Source organism: Lonchura striata, chromosome 3, assembly GCF_050655825.1.
Source record: "Lonchura striata isolate lonStrDom1 chromosome 3, ASM5065582v1, whole genome shotgun sequence".
NCBI classification, from domain to species: Eukaryota; Metazoa; Chordata; class Aves; order Passeriformes; family Estrildidae; genus Lonchura; species Lonchura striata.
The window spans coordinates 70,173,930-70,197,295 of record NC_140705.1 but is presented as its reverse complement, the minus strand read 5'-3'; the positions used below and the strand labels follow the sequence as shown (position 1 = coordinate 70,197,295).

The window sequence follows — 23,366 nt, the reverse complement described above, 5'->3', positions numbered from 1 at the left end:
AGCTTGTTAATAGCCTTAAAAATCGACCCACTTCAGTAGGATTAATTGCTTTGTCAAACTGCAAAACAACAAGGAATTCTTGTTGAAATAGCAGTGGAATATACTCTTCATTCAATTAAATTATGAAGTGCTAAGAGTCAAATAATAAAATCTCCAAACTTATTTTAGTACATTTCTAAAATAAGTGGCTTAAAAAGTTTTATTTTCAAATTGGTTTCTTAGCCAGTACCAAAACCAGAACTGAATGGCAAAAGCTCTTTCAACAGCTCTGATCAACTGAGTTTGATATAATCACAGGTTTTGTTACCCAACTATTCTAACAGTAGTTAAATGCAACAAGCTTATTTCATTATTGCATATCTGTTTCATTTCTAAGTTTTCATAAAACGAGGTGAAAACTAATTATTTGAACAGATTTGGATTAATCAGGTCTGACCACGTGAACACAAGCAGACTGCAAATGTGTGAGTGGGAAACTTGCAAGGGAATGATTTGGAAAGGGACATTGCAAAGGTAAAGTTTAAAGGGGAAAGCCTTGAACTGCTTTGAAGAAAAGGCCAGTAAAGGAAAAGGAACTGGCCATACCAGGGCTGGTTGTCTTCTCCATCCTAGGGAAGGAGCAGCTGATTTGAAGCTTCCCAGCCTATGTTGCAGCCAAAATAAAAATTACCTTGCTCTTTGGATCTCCTGCTGGTTCTAAAACTAGAGGGATGTCCTGATCAGGGACCAAGCAGGGCGTAGTTAAATCCTGGAAGAAGCAACAAACAGTTCTGGCACGGCCTATTTTTGGCTCACAGGTATTTGGAGCACAAGCAATGCTCAGTGCTTGCTCACTGAAGGTCACTGTCGTGGATTAGGAGGAGTGACTGAATACTTTGCCCAGTCTGAACAAGGGACATGGGGAAAGGATGCAACAACCTCAGCCAGTACATACATAATAGGTTAGTGGAAAATAAGTATTGAAAGGGGGGCTTTGTTCCTAACATAACCTAACAGGAAATTTACCATGGTCTCTAACTTCCCCTTACTTGGGTATGCAGTGAGCCAAACCCTGAAGAGACTTCATTAAGTATTTTGGAACTAAACAGTAAGAGGAAAAAAAAAACAATAAACAGTTATTATAAATCTGTTTTGCACATTAAGGTTGGCTAAATTCTAGTAATTTGGGTCCACTTGTCACATTTCATTAAGACAGTGTACATGCTGTGCAAACACTGATAGATCTCATCACCTGAAAAATAATGTGGTGGGTCTTCAGACAGGCATACTGCTTGAACTTGGAAAACTGCCACATTATTTTGATTCCAAGAAAGCCATGAATAACAACATAATGCTTCTGCTAAATACTGAACCTTTTAAAGGGACAATGATGAGAGCTTACTAAAACACTGTGGAAAGGAGAACTTGTTGCTAGGGAAAACCATGGAGTTAAAATTGAAAGATTTTGCTGTACACAAGAATTAGCACCTGACTATAAAAAAAGACACATAAGGAAACTATAAGAATGAAAGGAAGGCACAGGAAGAAGTGAAAGGACAGTAATGGGGTGGCTGAGCAACACAGCAGTGAAGCTGACAGACAAACAGCAAAAAAATATGAAAATAAGTGGATCATGGCAAGAGGACATCCTATTCCATGAACAAGGAAAATTCATGAAAGACAACAACAGTAATAAACTCCAAGTAAGGCCATATTTACTGTCAGTGCCTGTGATTTGCTATGAAAATATTTATTTTTGCTTTTAAGGCAAGCTCATTCAGTGTACTATATCGTCTTATTAGGGTACAGTTTTCCCTATTTACATGCATTTCCTGTCAAAAATTGTTAGACTGATTACAGACAGAACAAGTCCTAGTGCATTTACCAAATTAATCCTGTTTTGTAATAAGATGCAACTGAAAGTTCAGAGAAGTAGAACAATCTGAAATCAGTGATGAAGATCCAATCCTTTGATTACTAGCTATGTCACAGTTGAGGGTCAGATGAACATTCTGTCTCCTGAAAGCCACACATTTCAGGAAGTGAGACATCTAAATTTTATGTTATTCTTATGGTGAAAAGTTTGTATTTTGATTTCTAATTTAGTTTCTTTAAACCACATCTAAATACTAATGTCTTAACCATTTGCTTGAAACATCTTTTCAAACTGTTCAGAGCTCTATGCACTGATTATTTAAAACACATAACATTATATACTTTTTTCCATTGTTATTTTTATTTATCCCTTCTGAAGAATTTCAGTACTTATATTTTATCTTTCTCTTGCTGCCTTGACACATATCTTTCTGCTCACACAAGACCTATTGATAGGATGGACATGAAAGATACAACTCCCATATGGTTCAACAATCAATCAGTAAGCATCTTTTGTGTGCTGTTCAAAACCAAAGTGAGATAGCATCCTTATTTCATGACAGCCTTCCACAATGGCTGACATGATTGTAACTTGCATGGCAAGGAAAGAATATTCCAAAACTAACTACAGAAATCAACACTTATTCTGCATACATGGAAGAACATAGAGTAGTAGCACAGAAAGTTACAAACTACCATCAGTCTGATCTACCAGCAATTTTTTTAAGCATTAAAACTGATATATTATACCAAATGTGCTTGTACATTTCAATTAAGTCACAAGACAGGCAAGACAGAGTAACCTTACTGGTGCACTGCTGTGCTGGTTTTTAGCCATCCTTAATGCATTGAAGACATTCTGAATTATTATATAAGCAAAGGGAATTCTCTAGAAACAAGAAAAATACACTGCAATTTTCTGTTTTCACAGACACCTTGAAGGATACAGTTTAGCTGTACCTATTACTAAGCTCACACACTAATAAACATTTCAAGATCTGTAAAACAAGGATTAAGTGGACTAGTTTTAAAAATCTTATTACATGCATATTTTAACCATAAGACTATTTTCAAGATTCATTCCATTAAATGTTTAAAACATACACTAGATGTGAATTCAGTCCAAACTGAAAACGTATTCACCAGAGGCAATATTGCCTTTTAATAATATAATGAAATAGGGTACATGGGATAAATTCCTGAATCATATAGAATACAAATCTTACAGAATTTCTGATGTCTTACAATATTTCAAGAAAATAAATATAATTGAGTCATATTTCTTTTAAAACAACTCAATTTTCAACCAATACTATTAAAAAACCCCAACACTCAATGTCAAACATTTATCATGTAAAACTACAATGAAAAGCTTAAAAGACATACCTGTTGCCTGTTACTGGGCATGTATGGAAGCATTGTTGATACATGAAACATTAATTCATAATCTTTATAGGTAGTATAGAGGGAATGAGTTCCTGTTGAATCAGCTGAAAATTAATTTAATCGCAAGAAGGTCAGTAACTTACAACATTCATACTACTTTTTAGGACACTGCTCTGCATGCTCTGATTTAAATCTATTTAAACAGCTTACATATTTTTTATAATTGAAGAAAACCAGTTTCCACAGCTAAAAATCTAGTCTTCATTTTTGTATTATGACATAGAGGGGGTCCTACAGAAAAAAACCCAAAGTGTTAGCTGTCTCTGAGACCTAAATAAACTAATTTAAAATATATTGGCATATCACGATAAAATCAAAACACTTAGCTACTTGAGTGTAGTCTTATATAAGGTGTATTTTCATTGTTTAAACATTAATAAGGACAATTGACTAAACCCATACTTTACCAAAAGTGAACTGGCTATTTCAAACCTCACATTAAAGCACAAGTTGCAGAACAGGCATTTTTAAAACATAAAACATGTGTATAGTACATATATTTTAAAATTCTTTATATAAATTTAATATATGATATGAATTAACATTTTATTTTGTTTAGAAAGTTTATTAATTTTGTGATGTTTACAGTAAATGAGTTTTACACTGTAGTCATAAATTAATCCTTATTATTACTATTCTTCAATTTGTACAGACTAAGTACATACAACGAACTTTTTAAAAGTTAAAGGTTTAGCTCTATTGAACACCTTATTGAGTCAAGACAACTGCCAATTTTTCTTCTCTTTTTCCACATTCACTTATTTTTAACATAATTTTATGTTTTCTACAGCAATAAATATTCTCCAGTACACTCTTTAGCACACTGTTTAAGGTTTTGGAATTTTGATCTGTTTTGAAGAGTAACTATATTCCAAAAAGAAATCAATTAGCCATGTTAGTTCTCCAGGTAAAAGTATATAAACATACACTTTTTTATTTGCAGCCCTACATCTAAAAAATATTTGTGTGTATACAATTAGGAGAGCATTCATATGTGAGTGTGCTGGGTGTATCAATTATGTCTGTATGATAATTAAGTTAACTTCATTTATTAAACACAGATTACGGTTGCATAAGAAATAAAAAGCATAATTTCAAGTGAAGTTTGTTACTTAAATGTTGCTAAAAGAAGGAAACCGTATTGTGCTCTTCTATTTCAAAATCTTAGCTGAAAATCTAATTCCATTATAACCTTTCAGTGGCATTTTAGAAGACAGTTTTGAAGAGATAGAAAGAGAAAATATGTTCCAGTAATAAAACATTTTATCTCATTTCCAATAGACTGATATGTTTTAAAACATATACTAAACAAATTATATAGCATTGAATTGGTAAAGTTTAATTTAATTCCCTTATTTCTTTATCTCAGGCTTTGGAACTGCATGCCACTAAAACTGCACTAAAGAAGGGCAGAAGAGGATTTGTAGTTAATATATTCCATATGTTCTGAACATTTGCACTGGGTCTGGCTTGGAAGCAGCTATAATTGTTCCTAGCAGCCCACATGGTGCTGTGTGCTGTCTGTGAGATCAAAGCAGTGCTGGTAACACACCAATGATTCAGCGGGTGCCCAACAGTGCCCGCACAGCATCAGCGCCACTCTGCCCCCACACTGTCCCCTAGGAAGTGTCCTGGGCTGGCCAAGGGCTTGGGAGGAGACAGCCAGTCAAATGGACCAAAAACATATCCCATGCCCTATAAAACTGGAAAACTGGAGCAGGGAGACTTTTTTCATGGTAGCTGTTGCTCAGAGAATGGCTGGTCTTCAGTCATCTAATGGCAGGTGGTGAGTGGTTGCCTTTGAATTAGTTGTATTGTTCTCTGATTGATATAGTGGTGGCTTTCATTTGTGATTGGGTTTTTTTTAATTGTTGTTGTTGTTTGTTTTGGAGTTTTTGTTTGGGAGGCTTTTTGGGGGTGTTCTTTTCCCCCTTTCTTCCCTTCACTCATGGAGCTCTCTTAATCTCAACTCACAAACTGGAGGGGGGTGAGCACACAAGAGGTGAGAGCTTATTTGTCAGACAGGGTAACATCACAACATTCAACTTTCTCTGTTACATAAGAAATGGATCAACCAATTATCCAAATATTAAATAAACAAATTTTTAAAACAAACAAAAGAACTTTTTATAGAAAAACTTCACAGCTAGTCAAACATTTTAGAATATAAAAATTTAATAAATTTTACTCCTACAAGAACTAAGCAAGACTTATTACTGAAACACTGTGTCTACCAAAAATATAGCTCCTAGAGACAACATTATTACACTCCTCTGAACCTGTAGGCAGTCAGAACAATGTATAATCTAGGTCTAAATATGACACACAGTAATACTTCTTGGTTGTTAAGTATAACAAAAATATGATACTTAAGCCCATACTTTACATTTAATATAATACTGTATCTTTTTGAATTCTTAATTCCATTTTGCCTGTTGCAAACTATGAGGACACTCTATGACAGGACAATATAGTAAATGGCACACAGACTTTTACATCAGATTAAAATCACATTACTGACTGATACATACACAGTGTTGATCAGCAATGTAAGTTCATACTGAAGCACAGCAAATACAGAAACTGAATTTGCTGACAGACTAGCATTTATTTTCATATGTACAACTTACTAGGTGACATTGAGTCATGTTCTGATTGGGGAAAAAAAGAAAACCAAACATTTTCTTTCAATATTCATCCCTATTTATCAATTCATTCTAGAAGTCTGACATCCACAGCATGTTAAAACGTATTTCTACAAATTAATTTGAAAAATTATTCTGTACTGAAACAGGATGTAATAGTCTCTAAAAAGCTCAAATTATTAAAGGGAAACAAGCATGGATTTAAGCAAAAAGGCAATAATGTTATTAGAAATAAATGTGGTGCTTACAATAGGCTGACACTATGTTAAAATGAAGTAGATGAATAACTAGATATCCTTAGATCACAGCTGATATGATCAGCTGTCAAAATCCTGCTAAAACATCATTAAACTAAGAATTAATTTAAGTTAAATTTAAGGGCAGTAAAAAACAGTATTAATAAAGAAGTGTCTTAACATACTGACTTTTTTTAACAGCAATACTTCAGTTCCTATTTTGCTACAAAATCCAACCAATTTGTACAATTAAAATTTTAAACTAATGCACTTAGGGAACTGGAAAGACCTGGGGAAATGGCACTGAGGTAGATTAAAAATTATCAGCTGAGAAATGATGACATGCTTACTGTGCCTGTGTGAGAAACCAGGAAAACTGACTGCTTGTGTGTGTTGGCTAATAGTAAGCATGTATGTTTAGCTGAAATAAGGGAAACTGCTCCATATTTTGAAATACATATATTTTTATTGCCTTTGAAAAAATAAGATGTTAAAGTGTACCTGACTGGGGAAATATTACTCATGTATGATTTTAACTAAATGAAAACAAATGAAATAAATTGCTTTGATTTTCAGTTCTACTAATGCCACAGGAAAAGTAAATTATCTTTCAGAAAACCTTTGATGCATGCTCTTACCATATGCTTCATCTTCCTCATTTATCATATAATCTTACTATTGAAAACCTAAAGTCAAGAGCATGAAAAGACAACACAATTTACAGATGATCAGCTGGATAATTACCCTTTCTCCCACAGCTTGAAACATAACTTACTTTTATTATCTAGCTGTGCCCTGTATTTACTGAATCCTTTTAGCCGTACTCTCTGGCCCAGGAGATCAAGGAACTCTTCAAAAGCTGGTCCTGCCATCTCATTGTTGTACATTTCTTCTTCTGTGCTTTGGCCTGCTTTGCAGTAAAGGATACCAATCTTGTGTTGAAAACTCAGCTGAAATTAAAAATTAAATAAGAAAAGGAAAATTTACAGAAACAAAGTCAATACTAGAATAAATATTAAATAATTAAATAATATGAAATAATTAAAATATAGCACTGTTATAACCCCTGACAGAAGACATCTGAAAATGAAAAAATAAGTGTTCTGATTTTGGAAATTAAGTCACCACAGGATGAAAACAAAACAAAAAAAAAAATCCACAAAAGACACCCTCCAATTTTTGAAAGAAAACTGGATTGGCACTATTCAAACAAAGATAAAAGCAGTACAAAGACTTTTCACTTTGTTATCTATAAAAGCACACTCTACTTCCTGCTACAGTATGAAAAATTTAATTGGCAATATTTATATATTGGTCCTTTTTTCTCAGCTTTCAAAGAAGGTGAGTTTATCGTCCCTCATTTTTACCCTTTAAAGTTCACTGTAGTTCAGTTAAAACAGGCCCTCAGAACAGTAATTTCTATTATATGTAATCTTTTCCCTTCCTCATAAAATCACGCACTGTTAAAAACTATTTGCCATTTTTAAAAGTATACCTGAAACAAGAAATTAGATTGCAGTCAAATAGTTTTGCTAAACTGATTCTCAGTTATGGAACATTACACAAATAAATCACATCTATCCAAAAATAAAGTACAAAAACTATAAAACCTTAGGTATAGAGATCATTACTTCTTGAGCAGACCATTTTCCTCTTAGCTTTTATCCAGACTTAAGCTGACAAAAAGGAAACCTCCACATGGATGTATTAGTCCTATTATTCTTAACCAACACCTTCCAGAGCTTCACAAACTGACAGAGACCATCAGTCACACACGATTCCCTTCAGACACTTTTCTACATTCATGACTCAAATCAGCTCTCCAGTGGTAGACATATCTTAATCAAACTTCAGGATTAATATCCAAAATGCACGTTATGGGAAGGCTTGATGAATTTCTGTTAGAGCAAAGGTGACAACAACAGCCTGCTTCCCCTTAGTCGTAAAGAGAAAAAGGCTTTGTGTAGGAGTGAGCCCTTGTGGAACCTGCTCTGGCAGAATGCCCTTGACCAGAGAGCAGTTCGGAGCAAAGGACAGGCTTAGTAAGGACAGGAATAAGGAATAAGGTTTCACCTGGCTAGCCTAGAACACAGAAGAGCCAGAAGCTGTAAGTTTGATGTGGAATGGGATGGATGACCATCTGAGATAAAAGGAGATTATGGATGCACTGAAGGAGCTGCTGAAGTCAGACCCATGAAACCTGGAGCTACTGGTTTGCTCCTGTCATTTCCTTTTGACTGGCATTAGGTGCTACCCCCATCCAGAGTGTTTCCTTGATTCCCCATTTTAAAGAGAGAGGTACTTAACAAAAGGTTCCAGGTTGCACACTGGTGACTATTTTATTCAGCAGAAAGCTAGCATGAACAATTCATGAAGGAAACTGCAAAATAACTGGTCATGCAAACATTAGATATCAGGAAGTAGTGCTGGTACTTGACACATCCCAGTAGACTTAAATGATGGTGACCACACTGTCAACTCTATACCAGCCCTGTGTCCAATAGTTTAACTTAAACCACAGGGGATTTAAGTTGATTTCCTTGATTTCACACTAGAATTGACAAGTAGAGAAGTTAAATGCAAAATAAAGTCACCAAAAATAGGGACAAGGACTAAGGGTAAAGAGGCATCTGGGCAAAATATTTGGTCTAGTCACACTTTTCATTCTGCACATGCCAGACATTCCTGCATTTGTTAATGAATAACAATAATCCAAATAGGAGTGAAGTATACACCTATCTTAAAGAACAATCCAACATCTCACAGTTTAAACACTGAGCTAACAGATATTGAAAATGAGGATCTGAGACTCACCAGCCCAAGATATGAACTATTCCTGGGATTTGACTCTGTGGACCATCAAGCACTATACAATTCTAAACAAAGTCAATACTTTAAAAAACCACTATTGCTAAACAAGCTGCAAGCTCATTTGCAGTAATCTGAACCTCCTGCCCCTGCACTAAAACCCTTCACAACTACAAAATTGGAAGATCTGAGTAAAAGAACTCTCAGCCAAGATCATGGTGGCTGTGCAGAAGCAGAGATCTAGGTACATTTAGAAAGTCAGTGCCTAAAAGAGAAATAACTCAACAAGCTTTGGCAGGATCTTCTTATGTCATGCATTTAACTGGCATGAAGAGCTATCAGAATATTTAAAACTGATAAAGTTTGCCAGTTTTGAAATTGTACCACATGCTTATTCAAGTTTTTTAAGTATGTAATTGTAGACATGGTTCCGATTTAATTATTTCCACTTCAGAAATTTTATATTTACTTATATTTTACACTGAGAACAATTTAATAACATGGCATCACAAAAAATCTGCTAAACCCATTTAGCTACTTGGGTATGTGATATGTATTGAAGGTACATAGCAGTCCTTCCTGACTCAAAATGATTCTGTTCTGGTCTGAATCACTCACTACTGAATCTTGGGCATCCTGGTAAATTTTTGCACGGATTATTTATCATGTAACAGCAACTTTCATCATGTGAAGATTTCAGATTCTTTACTATCAAGGAACATCAAGAGATTAGACACACAACAGTCACTAAATGTCACTGCAGCCAATCTTAATTTCTTTGGTCTTTTTTAAACTTTATCCTATAGCTCAGGGAGAAGTGAGCATTCTTAGAGCAATGTGAAGGGAACCGAAAAGTATATACAATAAACAACCATTAGCAGAAATTTGACAGGGAAACTAGGGGGAAGATGCGGAAAGCTTGAAAAAACAACAGTAGCAGATAAAATATTGACTTTTCTTGTAAATATACAGCTGAATTTAATGATGACCATCATATGGCAGAATAACTGGGAAAAGGCAATTTCTTAACATATTCAAATTAGATCAACCATCTAATTTACATCGTTTCTACTATCATTTTTAGAGAAAAAATTTAGCTACATGTTTCCTTCATAATCCATATTAGATTTCACAGAAAAATTATCAGATAGGTAGAGAATGAAATCAAAACAATAAATTCTTTAGTTGGCTAAATGTAAACATTTAATACTCCATTAGACAAAATTTTTATCACTCTGGTGACAGTACTAATCTTCCAGGTCATAATTCATCTTTTTAAATTCATGACATTTCCAAGAGTCATCATCTTCACTTGCCAAGCATAACTCTTTTTGTCTTTACTTAATGAACTGAATGCATAAAGTAGCTAAGAGGATTAAAACCAAAAATGGATCTCACACCACTTCTTTGCGCAGCTTTCTATGTTCAAGTATTCACCTTGTAGTAAGTGGTACATAAGATATAATAATATTACATTTTGTCAGGTGACAGCCCATTTAATAATAGGACTGAATTTCAGAACTGGTTGTACAAAATAAAAGGAAGTGCTATATACTGCTGTTTCTCAAAATGAGGAGATGATCATTAAAGAATCAATCTGGTCATTTCAATAGACAATCTCAATTTCCAATTTTTGGGAAATACTGTTAGTGAGTTTGAAAAATATTCAGATAAGGTCAAACACAGTCATACTCAATACTGCCCCTCTGAGAGTGAGTATTATTTACTAGATTAACCTAAACTCTCTGAAGCTAAAACAACAGAGAGCAAGAGCACATCAGGAGCTCTTGGGTCCAGAATTCAGTGCCTCTGATTTCCCTGCATTGTTTTTACCAGAAAAAGTGACAAACACAGAAGAAAACAACATTCAGCTAAATTAGCACCATCTTCAAACACTAATGTGAACAAAAGTACTAAAATTAATATACAAAAGATAGTTTAATAATCCATCCAAAACCAGCCAATTCTGTTCCTCTGACTACATGTGCTTTGTTTCGAGCAATTGTTACAGGCACAAGGAATTCTGATAGATACCACCAACATTAGATGCAATTACTGCATTCAAAACTAAATCAGCAATAAAAAATTAACTATAGCGCCATCACATTCAACTGGTTCAATCATAGGATTGGACTTCAACAGATAGATACTGACTTTCACCTAGAAAGTAAAATCTTCAATTTCAATGAACATTTTTTAAAAAACCACAATTTAAAAACCATCATAAGTGTGTCCTTCACAAAATATTCAAAAATCATAAATTTAACTACTAGCTTTGAATGAAGAAGATTCACTTTTATTGAACCTAATAGACCTCACCATTTTCTCTCAAAATTTAGGCCATTCAAATATTTTATTGCCATGCAGTTAATTCAGTAGTGTCAATCACAATTTCAGTTCTATGAATACAGAAGTATTCTATTCTAGTAAGAATACAGCAAATTCATAAAATACAAATACATACTTTAAAACGGTATTGTAAAAAATAACTATAAATTTTAGATGCAGAGACTTAAGACACAACGTGCTTTGCTCCTTACCCACACATAATACTAATAGTGTTAGATGTATTTTCATTTGCATTCGACTTTTGTACATATTTTAGTGCAAATACAGATTGTGAAAATCCCTTCTTACTGATGTTAAAACTTCATAAGCTTTCACTCAGACATTGAAAGACAATCTCCATAGACCAATATTTACTTCCTTCAGCTGAAATGCATTTTAAGAACTATTTGCTTTGAAAAGCAAACCTCATTTTGTCAGTGAAAAATAGGCAGGTTTCTCTAAAACCAAGAAACTGAATGGTTTGCATTGCAGATCCATGTTAATTATCACATTCTGCAAAATATTTAATATATTTTTTTGTTCTATTTATCTAAAGAACAGTCTCTAAAAAGAAGGTCATGTGCCTTCTTGCAACATACCCCTTGTTCATCCAGTTTAAGCAGCTGCTCGGGAACTTTGGGCGAGCTGGAAGCCTGTCTCAGGCACTGGATGCTCAGCTCTGGTATTACATACTCCAGCACCTCTTTGAGAGGCAGACCTCTTGCCGTGCCATGACGAGCAGTGGATGGTATAGCATCTTCTAAAATTGCTCCTCTTAGTGTGGTAAGCTGTATGTAAGGTAAAACACACAAAACATTTTTAGCTCTAATACTCTAAACCCTAGAGATAAAAACTTCAAGTTTTAGCAAAAGCATGGAAAAAAGAAATGGAAAGAAAAACACCCTCATTTTAATTAATTTTTTTATCTAGTAAAAAAAAAAATAGTAAATAACTTTTAAAGAGCAGACAAGCTTTCAATGTCTAAGAGACAAGTATATTTTTTGCCTAACAAAAATAATGAAGCATGTTAACAATTTATTACAATTACTAACAATATTCCTTTTCAGGGGGAGGAGAAAGTATTAAAGACACCAGTAAAATAAAACCAGTTAATTTTGCCATACTACCCTAGCAAACAGTAGTCAAATGTGAGGCTGGACATGTGAGATAAGCTATAGTGAATCTCAAGTTTACTTAACCCATTCACCTATTATTTAATTTATGCTGCTTTATCTTCATTGGATTTGACAAGAAGAGATTAATTTCTTAGAACTGGGTAACCTGGATCACCTTTCCACACATATATACACGGACACCACATTTTTGGCTATGAAAAAACCTAAACTGAAAACAAAAATTACATCTATATCTGTTTTTACATCTGTTTGCAAAAGCACAAGAGCCCAGTGATATCATGAGATCTAGCTAACACTTCTCTGTATCCTAGTCAAAATAAAAATCAATAGTCCTAAGGATTTCAAAAATTTACAGTTGTCTGCTGCAATAATAACATTGTGTGTTTTCATACAAATCTAAGGTAGTTGAAGTGATAAAGAAATTGTTTAGCAAGAGATGTTAAATTGCTTGAAATAGAAATTATGAAACTTCACACACAACATCCACAAGCAAATTCTTCTTTCAAATAACACCATTTTTTTATAGATATATTAATACTTCTGCAAATTATCCATATAGAATTACATAGAAACATGTCACAAAAAAGCTTCTAAGAAAGTATTTTGAAACAAACTGAAAAAATAAATATAAGTCATTATACTAGTTTTCCTATTTTGCAGCTCCCTTTATCTCTACATTTCTTAATCTTTCATTTCTATAATTAGAAACATAACACTAAGCAGCCTGATCCACACTTATCTTTAGCTGTGTTAACATCTGTTCCCTTGCTTGCACCTTGCAGCTCTCTTCAAGCCAACTTACCTCCTTTTAGGTGCTCACTCAAAAGCACAGAAATTTTATGTGGTACAGAAAAGGAAAACTTTTGTTCAGGAGCAACTACATTTACTAATGGTACAGGCAACATCCTTTCCCATTAAGAGATTTACTTTCAAAGTTAGCAATGTAACCCCAGACAAACAACTAGTATCCTAAGCTCTAAGTGAACTTTTCCATTGCTTTGCAGAATTATGGCATGAACATTACCTCACTTGTCCTGAAAACTATACGATAGTTGAACTGAGATCCTTCTTTCTCCTTAGCATCTTCAACCTTTTCCCTCCGGATGCTGACTGCTACAGGTCCAAGATTTTCATCTATTCCGAAGTAGTTCTGATGCTCTTTTGAACAGGAATGAATTAAGAGATAAGAGTAAAGGATGAATCTCCTAGAAAATTTTCATCAAATCTCAAAAAAATTCTGCAGCAAGAAAAAGAGATTATTTTTAATTGAACTATGAGGTCTGTGAATACACCAGCTGGCAATCTTCTGAATTGTACAATAAGTACATAAATCACAAATGCTAATTTTGATGAGCAAAATGGTCACTCATATCACATAAATTATATTTTCTCCTTTTTTACTATGAAATTAATCTTTTTGCTTCATGCCATAGGAAACTAGTCTGGAGAAACTGTATCTACAGAGAATCTTGAATAAAAGCTAGGAGTCTTCAACAAATAAGATTTATTCTTATTTATAACTTTACATTCCAAGCAGCAACTCAACAAGGGAAAACTGAGTCTAGTAACTCTTCAGTGGTTGATGAATAGTTAAATTCATCCGTGAGGCAACTGGTCCAGTTGGGGAGAGTAAAGCACTAGGAGCTGAAGAGAAAGATCACATTAGAGACTATTTAAGGAGACCAGACACTCAAATCCATGTGACCAATCAGGACGTGTATTGAGGCTCCACCTCACCACCTTGGAAAGGCCATAGTGAGTAGTTACAGACACCTCTAAAAAAGGGCAAGAGGGTCTGGGAAGCCATAGAACAGCCACGATAAATTTTAGTTCCCAGGGAGATTAAGGAACAAATTCTCATGGAAGACACTTCCAGGCACATGAAGGACAAAAAGATACTTGGAAACAGCCTGCATAGATTTAAAAAATGCAAATCATGCATGACCAATCCAGTTGTTTTATGCAGTGACGTGACTGGCTTTATGGATGAGGAAGGAGCAATGAATATCACCCACTTGTGCTTTAGCAATGCTTTTCACAAAGTCTCCCATAGTATATCTGTGTAGCTAAACTGAAAAGACATAGTTTGGACATGCAAATTGCAAGGTGGATGGAAACCAGCTGGACAATTGACCTTAAAGGACTGTGATCAGTCATACAAATTGCAAGTAGTGGCCAGTTACTAAAATGTTTATCAGAATTTGATGCTGGAGGTGTTATTGTTTAATAAATATTGTTTAATACATTATCTAAATGATGGAATGGAGTTCATCCTCAATAAGTTGCTGCCCCTAATTAAGCTCTAAAAGAATAGTTCATGTATTGGAGGTTAGGACTGCAGAAGAGTGCAAGAGATTAAAACCAGCAAGCTTTTAACAAATCAGAAATATGTGCACACGGCAGACATGGAAATTCATAATCCTTGCAGTTTTAACAAAAGCAGGCAAGGGCAAAGCTACACAAGTGGAGTCCCACAACTGTAGGGTGTCTTGTGCTTCACTTCCCACTCTCCTCTTCCCCTGGAGGCAGCTACTGCTGAGCTGTGACAGCTGAGCTGCATGTGAAGCAACTCTTAAACCACTTAAAAGTTTTCAACCTGACAGTTTAAAACAAACTCTCATTTTGACAATCTGAGAAAATGGACTGAAAAAGCCTTATGAAGACCAACACAGAAATGTACGTAGAACAGAACAAGCTCATACAACAGACTGGGAACCCACTGCCTCAGGAGCCTCTCTGTGGAAGAGGACTGGGGACCCTGTGAGCACAGGCTGCCCAGCAGCCAGCAGGACCTCCCAGCAGAGATGGAGGGCAACCACACTCTGGGCAAGAGCCTTGCAGCAGCTGAGGAGAACATTATGCCTTTCTGTTTGGCACTTTTGAGGGCACATCACAAGTAGTGTCCAGTCTTGGACAGAATGGGATAAGGCCAACAGACAGCTATGAAGATAATTAGAGGGCTGGAGAATATAACAGGTGAGGAAAGGCTAAAAGAAATGAGCTTGTGCAGCTGAAGGAGGGCAGGTTAACAGGGGAAACAACTGCTGGATCCCATGAGCTGCTGGGAGGTTGCAGAGAAAGAAACAGACTCTTCTCAAAGGTACAAAGTTAAAGAACAAGATGCAACCATCACAACATGCAGCCTCTGAGTAGGGGGAATCCAACACAAACAGGTTTCCAAGAGAAATTCTGAAATCTCCATCCTTAGATACTGTAAAAACCTAAAGCCACAGCTAAAAGGAAACGGGTTTTGAGCAACCTATTCAGAACCTACATTTAAAGGGAACTTTAAAAGAGGGTGTTAGACTGGATGGCCTGCAGAAATGTCTTCCAATCCAATTTATGCTATATTTATCCAATTTATCTCGTATTTTAAATAAAAATTAATTGACTAATTTCTCCTTAAAGGTTGTCTAGATTAAAAAAAACATTTTGGTAGCATTTTTGAGCTAGTTTGATACTTTAAGTAATGTATTTATAGAAATGTATAAAGAATTTTTTTCCAAAATTTCTTTCACTAAGAAGTCATCTATACTCTCAGAATTAATGCAAAAGAATTAAATAATCTCTACATAAAAGACAGTCTTATTTCTCAAATCAAGTTTAAACTAAGTTTCCAGTAGTCTTTCAAAAATGTAGCTATAAAGTATGTAGGTGGTTCCAATCCATCTCCTAGTGGAAGGAAAATGAGCATCAGCACATTGCAACTTTTCTGGAAGAAACACCTGGAATAAAAGAGGCACAAGCATTAAATTATCTGCTCATGCTCTCCAACTACATTCCTTTCCCAGTCTGAGAATTCTACCTGAATGGATCAATAATGTACCTTATGGACTTTTTGGTGTTAAAGTAGAACTTTGAGTTTAAATGGGAAATTTTATCAAAGGGAACAGGACTTCACAGAGAAGACAGAGAGAGGGAAGGAGAGAAGTTCAGAGGTCAAACACTTCCAATAACATAAAAGCTTCCCACAGCTGCATAATGCAGGCTTTGACATAAGGTAAACTTCTCAGAAGTCTAGAGCTTTCAATTCTGATGTAAATCTAGAAAAGAAAACTAGAAAAGTATTACACAGTTACTAGATTTCTTGGCTACAGTATTCTGAGCAGAAAAATATAAGTGTGTGCAGATACCTACTAATTTCTTGTACAACATGAAAAACAAACCCAAACACACTATTTATATGCATTAAAAAATAGATAAACTAGAAAAGAAAAGTAAGGAAGCTGAAGTAAATTCAATAGCACAGCTACTGATATTCTGGGATTTGGGGAAAACGTTTTTAATTCAAGGCATCTTTTTTTTTTATTTCAAAAAGTACAAACTCATAAGCTCATTTAAATGTATTTATGTTGGCTTAAAAAAACTAGCTGGGGAGAAAAGAAGAAAATAAGTGCTATTTTTTAGCTGAGATCTAGAAAGATGCTAAAATACTTGTCATTGTTTACTTTTTCACTTTGAGGAATGGTTGTCAATTTTTCTCCTAACACAAAAGTCTTAATTGTACAAAACTGAGTTAATACCAATACCTTGTTAATCCTGAACATTTCTTTTAGGACACTTTTTCAATCCCATATCAGCAGATAATGTCAGTAACATTAAATGGTTGCAAGCATCCCTCAAATAAAAAGCATGGTAATAATAAACAAGTCTTGAGGAATTAGGAAGACAATTGCACAAGGGGAAATGGACAAATCAATGACCACCATAACAATGAAATAAATAATATATTCTAGCTTTTACAATTCTCAACTGAAAACTGAGAAAATATATTCAATAAATATAACATATTTTATATCAGTTGCAATGGATTTGATTTTAACAATAGCTACAAAGCCTATAAATATGCAGTATAAAACTACAACTCATTTCAGAAAACACTAAATCCCAGATCTCACATTTCTTGAAAGGGAATGGAATAATTAGTGCTACACATGCCAGGGTGTTTCTTCCATGCATCTTAAAACAGAAATAAAACTGGTATGCTGACAAGTGCCAATTATAAAACTGTGAACAAAATGAAATGTTCAGAAAGCTATTTCTTTTTCATATATATTTTCCTAAAGGCAACAGAGATCAGCAATAGTATGTTAAAGTAACTATTGTTTGCTCAATTTTTGTTTCATCTTATCACAATGATTTTGATAAAATTAAATTGCACAACTAAATCTAAAAATTAGATAGGAGAGCTCACTGTCGTGGAAGAGCATCATGTAGATCCAGTATGAACATAAATGTCAATTCTTTTCAATATGGAAGTTCAGGTCAGCAGCAAGACATCTTGGTGCCCAAGGCAAAATGTGTGGATTATTTCCTCTATCCACAGTAAATTTTGCTTAGGTGAGAACTGTATCCAATTAGAAATAATGTGGCGATTCCTTATGTGCTTCATCCCTTAATATAGTATATACTAAAAATTAAGATTTTAGTTTCATCAGCTTGTTCGCCCTGACGTGTTCATTGTAAAAACCATTCAATACAGATTTCTCTCATTTAGCCTCTGTTACAGCTCTATAACAAGATAATGTACAACAGGCCATAGCTTTCATATCACTGTAAAGGTGAGAAGGTAAGAATTCATTACTGAATATTAAATGAATCATACCATATTTACTTTTGAAGAACTCTACCTAGAGAACAATTTGTAACAATTCAAGTTTCCAAGTGTTACGCTATGTGGGACAAAACTCTGATACTGCTTCAGAACAGAAGTTAATAAAAACTAATGACATTGACATCAATTTTCCATAAAGGTCATGACGTTTGTTCATAATGTAGTATTTAAAGTAGATTTGAATATGCATCTGCATTTTCTTTTTACAATTTCTCTGACAAGATTTTCCTTCACAGAAGTGTTCCGCACTTCAGCATTTGTAACTCATCCAAGATAAATAACTTCACAAACAAGTCCTCTTTCATCTGGCTCAATTCTTGTCGCCCCCTTCCCCCTGCCCACTGTCTACTGACAGTCTTCCTTTAATTTTTGTGAATGCCAATCTTTTCTTCTCTCTGCCTCTCAAAAAATGTGCCACCCTTTTGTCAAAAGTTTCACTTCATTGTCTTGCACTCTGACTCCCTCAACATTTTTATATAATTTAGAACCTGTCCAGCTTGGGATCCATTTTGAACCTGTGAATTTACTGCCCATTCCTCGCTTAGCTATGGGTCTTTTTCTTCCTCTTCCATCACAGATTCAGATTCTTCTCTTCCTTGCCTTTTAAGTACTTTTTTTTACAGCTAATGTGCTCTCAGTTTCTATTGTATTGTGACCAGCAGTCTACTGGATCCTCTTTTGAGTCTCAGGAGGAAGGAGTAACAGTACCATGCTTATTTCCTGAGTTCAAATATAGTTAGAAAGCAGAGGAAGCATGATTTCAAGAAGAACAAGAAGAATATGGCTGTAACAGTTTTTTAAAAACAGAAGCAGATTTCTCTTTAAATAAAAGCAAGAAGAACTAGCTGTAATTGATAATACAGAAAGGACAGAGATAGGTATTTTGGAGTTCTCCCACAAAACCAGGGCTTTCATCCACATTGCACAAGCCAATACTGAATGCAGACTATCAAAGCTGATCACAAAGTGGAAACAGTTTATCTGAATAATGATTACTATAATAATTACTGTGATGACAAGAGTATCCTGGCAGTTTGCAGACTAAACACATCCTAAAAGAAAGGGGCATGAGGCTAGGAGAAAGGCATAAGACATCATTCTTTAAGCTGAAAACCTAAATAACATCAGCAGTTCTCTATTTAAGGAGTATGTACAAGTGCATACAGTATGAAAGGCCTCAAGATACACTTGAAGACAGCTGAATCTAAAAGAGAGTCAGAAGCCTCAATAATAAAACTTTCTCTTTTGGAGTCACCTTTTAGGAAATAACTGTCGCCGCTCTGAGTATCAGTATTTCCAGTGCATTTACTGGGTATAAATTACCTATTTTCTTCCTGCTGATCAAGAAAGTTTGGGTTGGAGAGGTTAACTTACATGCTATTTTATATGACCTTTCATTAAATCACTTAATGAACTCACACAGTTATTGCATAACCATACATAACCTACTGCTTTGCTCTGAGAGACCAAAAAGAACAGACTTAATTTCAATAAAGTTTCAGGATTCTTTGGAATATCTAAGTCTCTCTATGAAGAAGGAAAACAAATTATTATCTTTACTAAGCAATTTAAATCTAATGCATGGATACATCAGAACAGTTCCATTAGAAAAATTTACCTTTTCCATAGAAGAATTTGCGGTAATAATATGCTCCAAGATCAATGTGTTCTATGATGTAACGCTTCACTTTCTCTCTGTGAATGGACTGGTTTTCTCTTGGTACTTCCAGAACTGAAACACCAGCATTTGTGCAATGGGAACTCAGAGAGGACTCAAAAGAACAACTTTCACCTGAAGAAAAAGATGCTGAATTTGCCCTAGAAAGTGCAATCCGTCTATCTCCTTCCCCACCAGTTTCATTCCTGAAGTAAGGGCAGCTCAATACTAAATCATTGCTTTTCCCATCGCCCTCATCAGCATCTAAATTCTCTTTTGAATTGAGGTCCTCTTTGCTTCCCAAAGGAGATTCACAGTTTCCAGTCTGGCCTGCTGGCATCTGAGTTTGTGACGCAGCTGAGGCCCCAGTGGTGATATTTTTTCTTTTTCCTACATTTACTCTGGTAGCCATTGCTTCATTTATGTTAAACAAAATGCTCTGAACATCATAATGTGCAAAACATTTCTGACAGTTCCAAGAACGAACATTTCTGTCAAGTCTATCATCCAGGTCTGATGAAAACTTAAAAGTTTCATGCTCACTTTTAACTGTTCGCAATTTTCTAAACAGAGATGTTTCTACTGCTTCTGATTTAAGTCTCCTCTTGAAAGATTTCTCCCTGTCTCGACCAATAAGTAGGGCACTATCCATATAATCCAACCCCGAAATCCTGACAAATTCTCCCCTGGAAATCTGTGCAGCAGCATGTAGACTCGGAGAAACCGTGGGATCACAGTGGAAAAACTCAGAAAATCCAAAAGGAGCAAGGGTTTTATGTTCAAAATTTTCCACTCTGTATCCTCTCAGCATTGCAAAAAAATTTTCTCCAGACAAGCCTTGTCTATCAATTGAAGAAGTACTGCCATATTCTCTGTGAAGAGCTGCTCCAGTGTTTGGGTTAACAGCATTTTGGTCTAACACATCTTCAGCATCAATATCACTTATTGTCACATCACTGTTGCTTCTTTGCCTTATGGGATGAAGACCCCTTTGAGGTGAATGAACAAAAAGATCTCCAATTGAATATTTTCCCTCTGTAAATTCCAGTTCTAGTTCTTCTTGCTGTTCATCACTTTGGTCATTCTGTCCATTTGGAAGTACTGAGGCAACACCTTCATAACTGGCTGGAGGTCTGTTTTCCCAAGCAGCTTTACTCAGCTCCTTAGAGCAATCCTTTTTAGGAGGCCATTCAGATACCCTTGCTCGAACACCCATTTTAGGCACGGCTGGTGTACCATTTGTTTGATTATTTTCAGCTTTGCTGGAGGCATTTGAAGAAACAGGAGGACCCATGCTACCGTTCAAGGCTTTAAGTTTTCTAGCGAAATAATCGTCAGATTGCATGCTTCTTGAAGACTCCCTGAACTTGGAGGAAGTTCTGCTAACCTTGTGCTTGTCTTCTTGCAAAGACCTTTGATCACTCATGTCCAGTCAGTGGGAGGAGAACCACTACTATTGCATAAATTTACTGTTACATTTGTTATTACATCATCTTTTATGGGCCAATAAACTGTGATATAAAAATACTGTTACAGTCTTCCCACAGGTGCAGGCAGGGACCTCAGTGTACCATTTTTGTACAATTTCTATCAGGAGAGCAATCTCAAAACATTTCCTTCAGTTCAGTATTAATCCAGAAAAATTTCTTCAATCTGTTCATAAGGAAAAAAAAAAGAGTGTTAAAATGTTTATACTCAATAACAGTAAGTTTTCACTCTTGCTTGTAAATACATAACACCCCATGAAACTGCACGGCCCTCAAGTGACTTGCTTCATATCATTTTCTACCCTTGGACTCCTTAAAACCAAGCATGTAATAATTCCAGTTTTTCACGTGATTCCACAGGATGTGAGAAGCTTGAACCTACATCTCTCATGGGCTCTCCAGTACATGCACAAGCAGAATAGCAACAGAATGCTCTCTGCATTCCCTGCAATGCTGACAGCAACTCAGATGCCTACTCTCCAACTAATCACTGGGTTTGTTTGGTTAACATCTAAGATACTTTTTTCCAAGTTTTCTTGAAAACGGTTAATGCACACAGGAGTGTTAGGGCAAGACTGGTAGAAAATGTAAGTAAAATATATGAAGCAGATAGGACCTTATGAAGAGAGATGTGTTTTGCCCCATTTAAAAGAACATTTAAAGATAACTAATTGTTCCACTATGATTAATTCAGTGAATTAATCCTTCCCCTTCTCTCTTCCCAAAGGGAGGTTTACTTACATTCCTCTCTTTGGAGTGCAAACTATTATTTAGCTGTGTAAAACAGTTACAGTTGTTTCTGTTGTATTATGTTCCTCTGGTTGGAAACCCAGACTGTTAACTCAGTTATTGTGATATAGAACATCTCTGTTTTCTTCTTAAATAAGAAAAGATAGCAGCTCTATTGATAAGCCTCAATTTGATTAGAAAATTGGAACTGTTAGGATATAAAAATACTCTTCAATAGTCTTAAGAATAACCATGACTCATGCTGTGAAGATTCATATGCAGGCAGAGTCCATCCATTAATCCATTGCATAAAAGCAGATTAAAACAAGAGACAAGACAGAATGCTGTGTACTTCTTCAGATTTTATTCCTTGAACAAAAATGCCAACATAAAAATCTTTTAAGATGCTGCAAATGAGGACAATATGCATTTACCAGAGACTAAAAAGAAGTCAGGTTAAATTAGCTTGGAATATAAGTTCTCCCTTGATTTCAATTACAATATGCGGTAGTAAGAGGAGTTAGAAGATGTGATTTTCTCCTATATTTTATGTGATAAAAACTCCTTGTAGGATGGAGAGGAAGGATGAGATGAGGGACAAGGGAATAATATAAATTAAAATGTGACACCTTATTTTTTTCTGCTTGTCAGAAATCAACCAAAATTGTGTTTGATATAGCAAACTTTAGAACACTTCTGCAGTAATGAGGTAACAAACCCAAGTTAGACTTCAGCACTCTCCTAACACCTATGGTTTCTACATGACCCGTAGTAGAAATTGCTGACAATTTCAATAAATGTATCTCTGCAGCTTACTTTCACTCCATAGAAATTCCTTACTGGCCCATGAAGACAAATGGGTTCCTTACAGAAGACCAAAAGATTATTTAAACAACTGATCTATTCAGAGAAGTAGCACATGAAGAGTGGCAGCTAGGATTTTTGAACACTGACTTATGAAAATACTGTACGAAAAGAAAAATATTGGTCAAAGAATCACAGAATGGTTTGGGTTGCAACACAAATTAAAGATCATCTAGTCCCAACTCCCTTGGCATGACACTTTCCACTGGACCAGGTTGCTCAGAGCCCCATCCAGCCTGGCCTTGAACACTTCCAGGGATGGGGGATCCCATTCTGGACAACCTGTGCAGAGCCTCACCACCCTCATAATGAAGAATTTTTTCCTAATATCTGATCTGTTTCAGTTTAAGACAGTTAATACTCATCCAGCCACTACATGCCCTGCGGAAGTCCCTTTCCAGCTCTTTTGAAGGCCTTTTTTTGGTACTGGAAGGCCAGAATTAGGATTTCTTGGAGCCATCTCTTCTCCAGGCTGAACAACCCCAACTCCCTCACAGCCTTTCCTCACAAAAGATGTTCCACTCCCCTGATCATCTTCATGGCCTCCTCTGGGCTCACTCCA

The 23,366-nt window shown here is 35.4% G+C and overlaps 1 protein-coding gene across 7 annotated transcripts in view; it reads right to left on the bottom strand.

The window, feature by feature from the left end:
* SIPA1L2 (signal induced proliferation associated 1 like 2) overlaps positions 1-23,366 on the bottom strand; it is a 129,863-nt gene that overhangs the window by 49,280 nt on the left and 57,217 nt on the right. For 6 of the 7 annotated variants that reach the window (XM_021527120.4, XM_085576789.1, XM_085576792.1 and 3 more), the window contains 6 exons: positions 19,686-21,377; positions 13,478-13,611; positions 11,917-12,105; positions 6,957-7,131; positions 3,241-3,344; positions 671-748 (listed from right to left, as the gene is read on the bottom strand). In XM_021527120.4, coding sequence (XP_021382795.1) covers positions 671-748; positions 3,241-3,344; positions 6,957-7,131; positions 11,917-12,105; positions 13,478-13,611; positions 19,686-21,150 — 2,145 coding nt within the window. In that variant the 5' untranslated portion in view covers positions 21,151-21,377. The remainder of the gene's footprint in view (positions 1-670; positions 749-3,240; positions 3,345-6,956; positions 7,132-11,916; positions 12,106-13,477; positions 13,612-19,685; positions 21,378-23,366) is intronic. The other variant, XM_021527122.4, reaches the window with a different exon arrangement.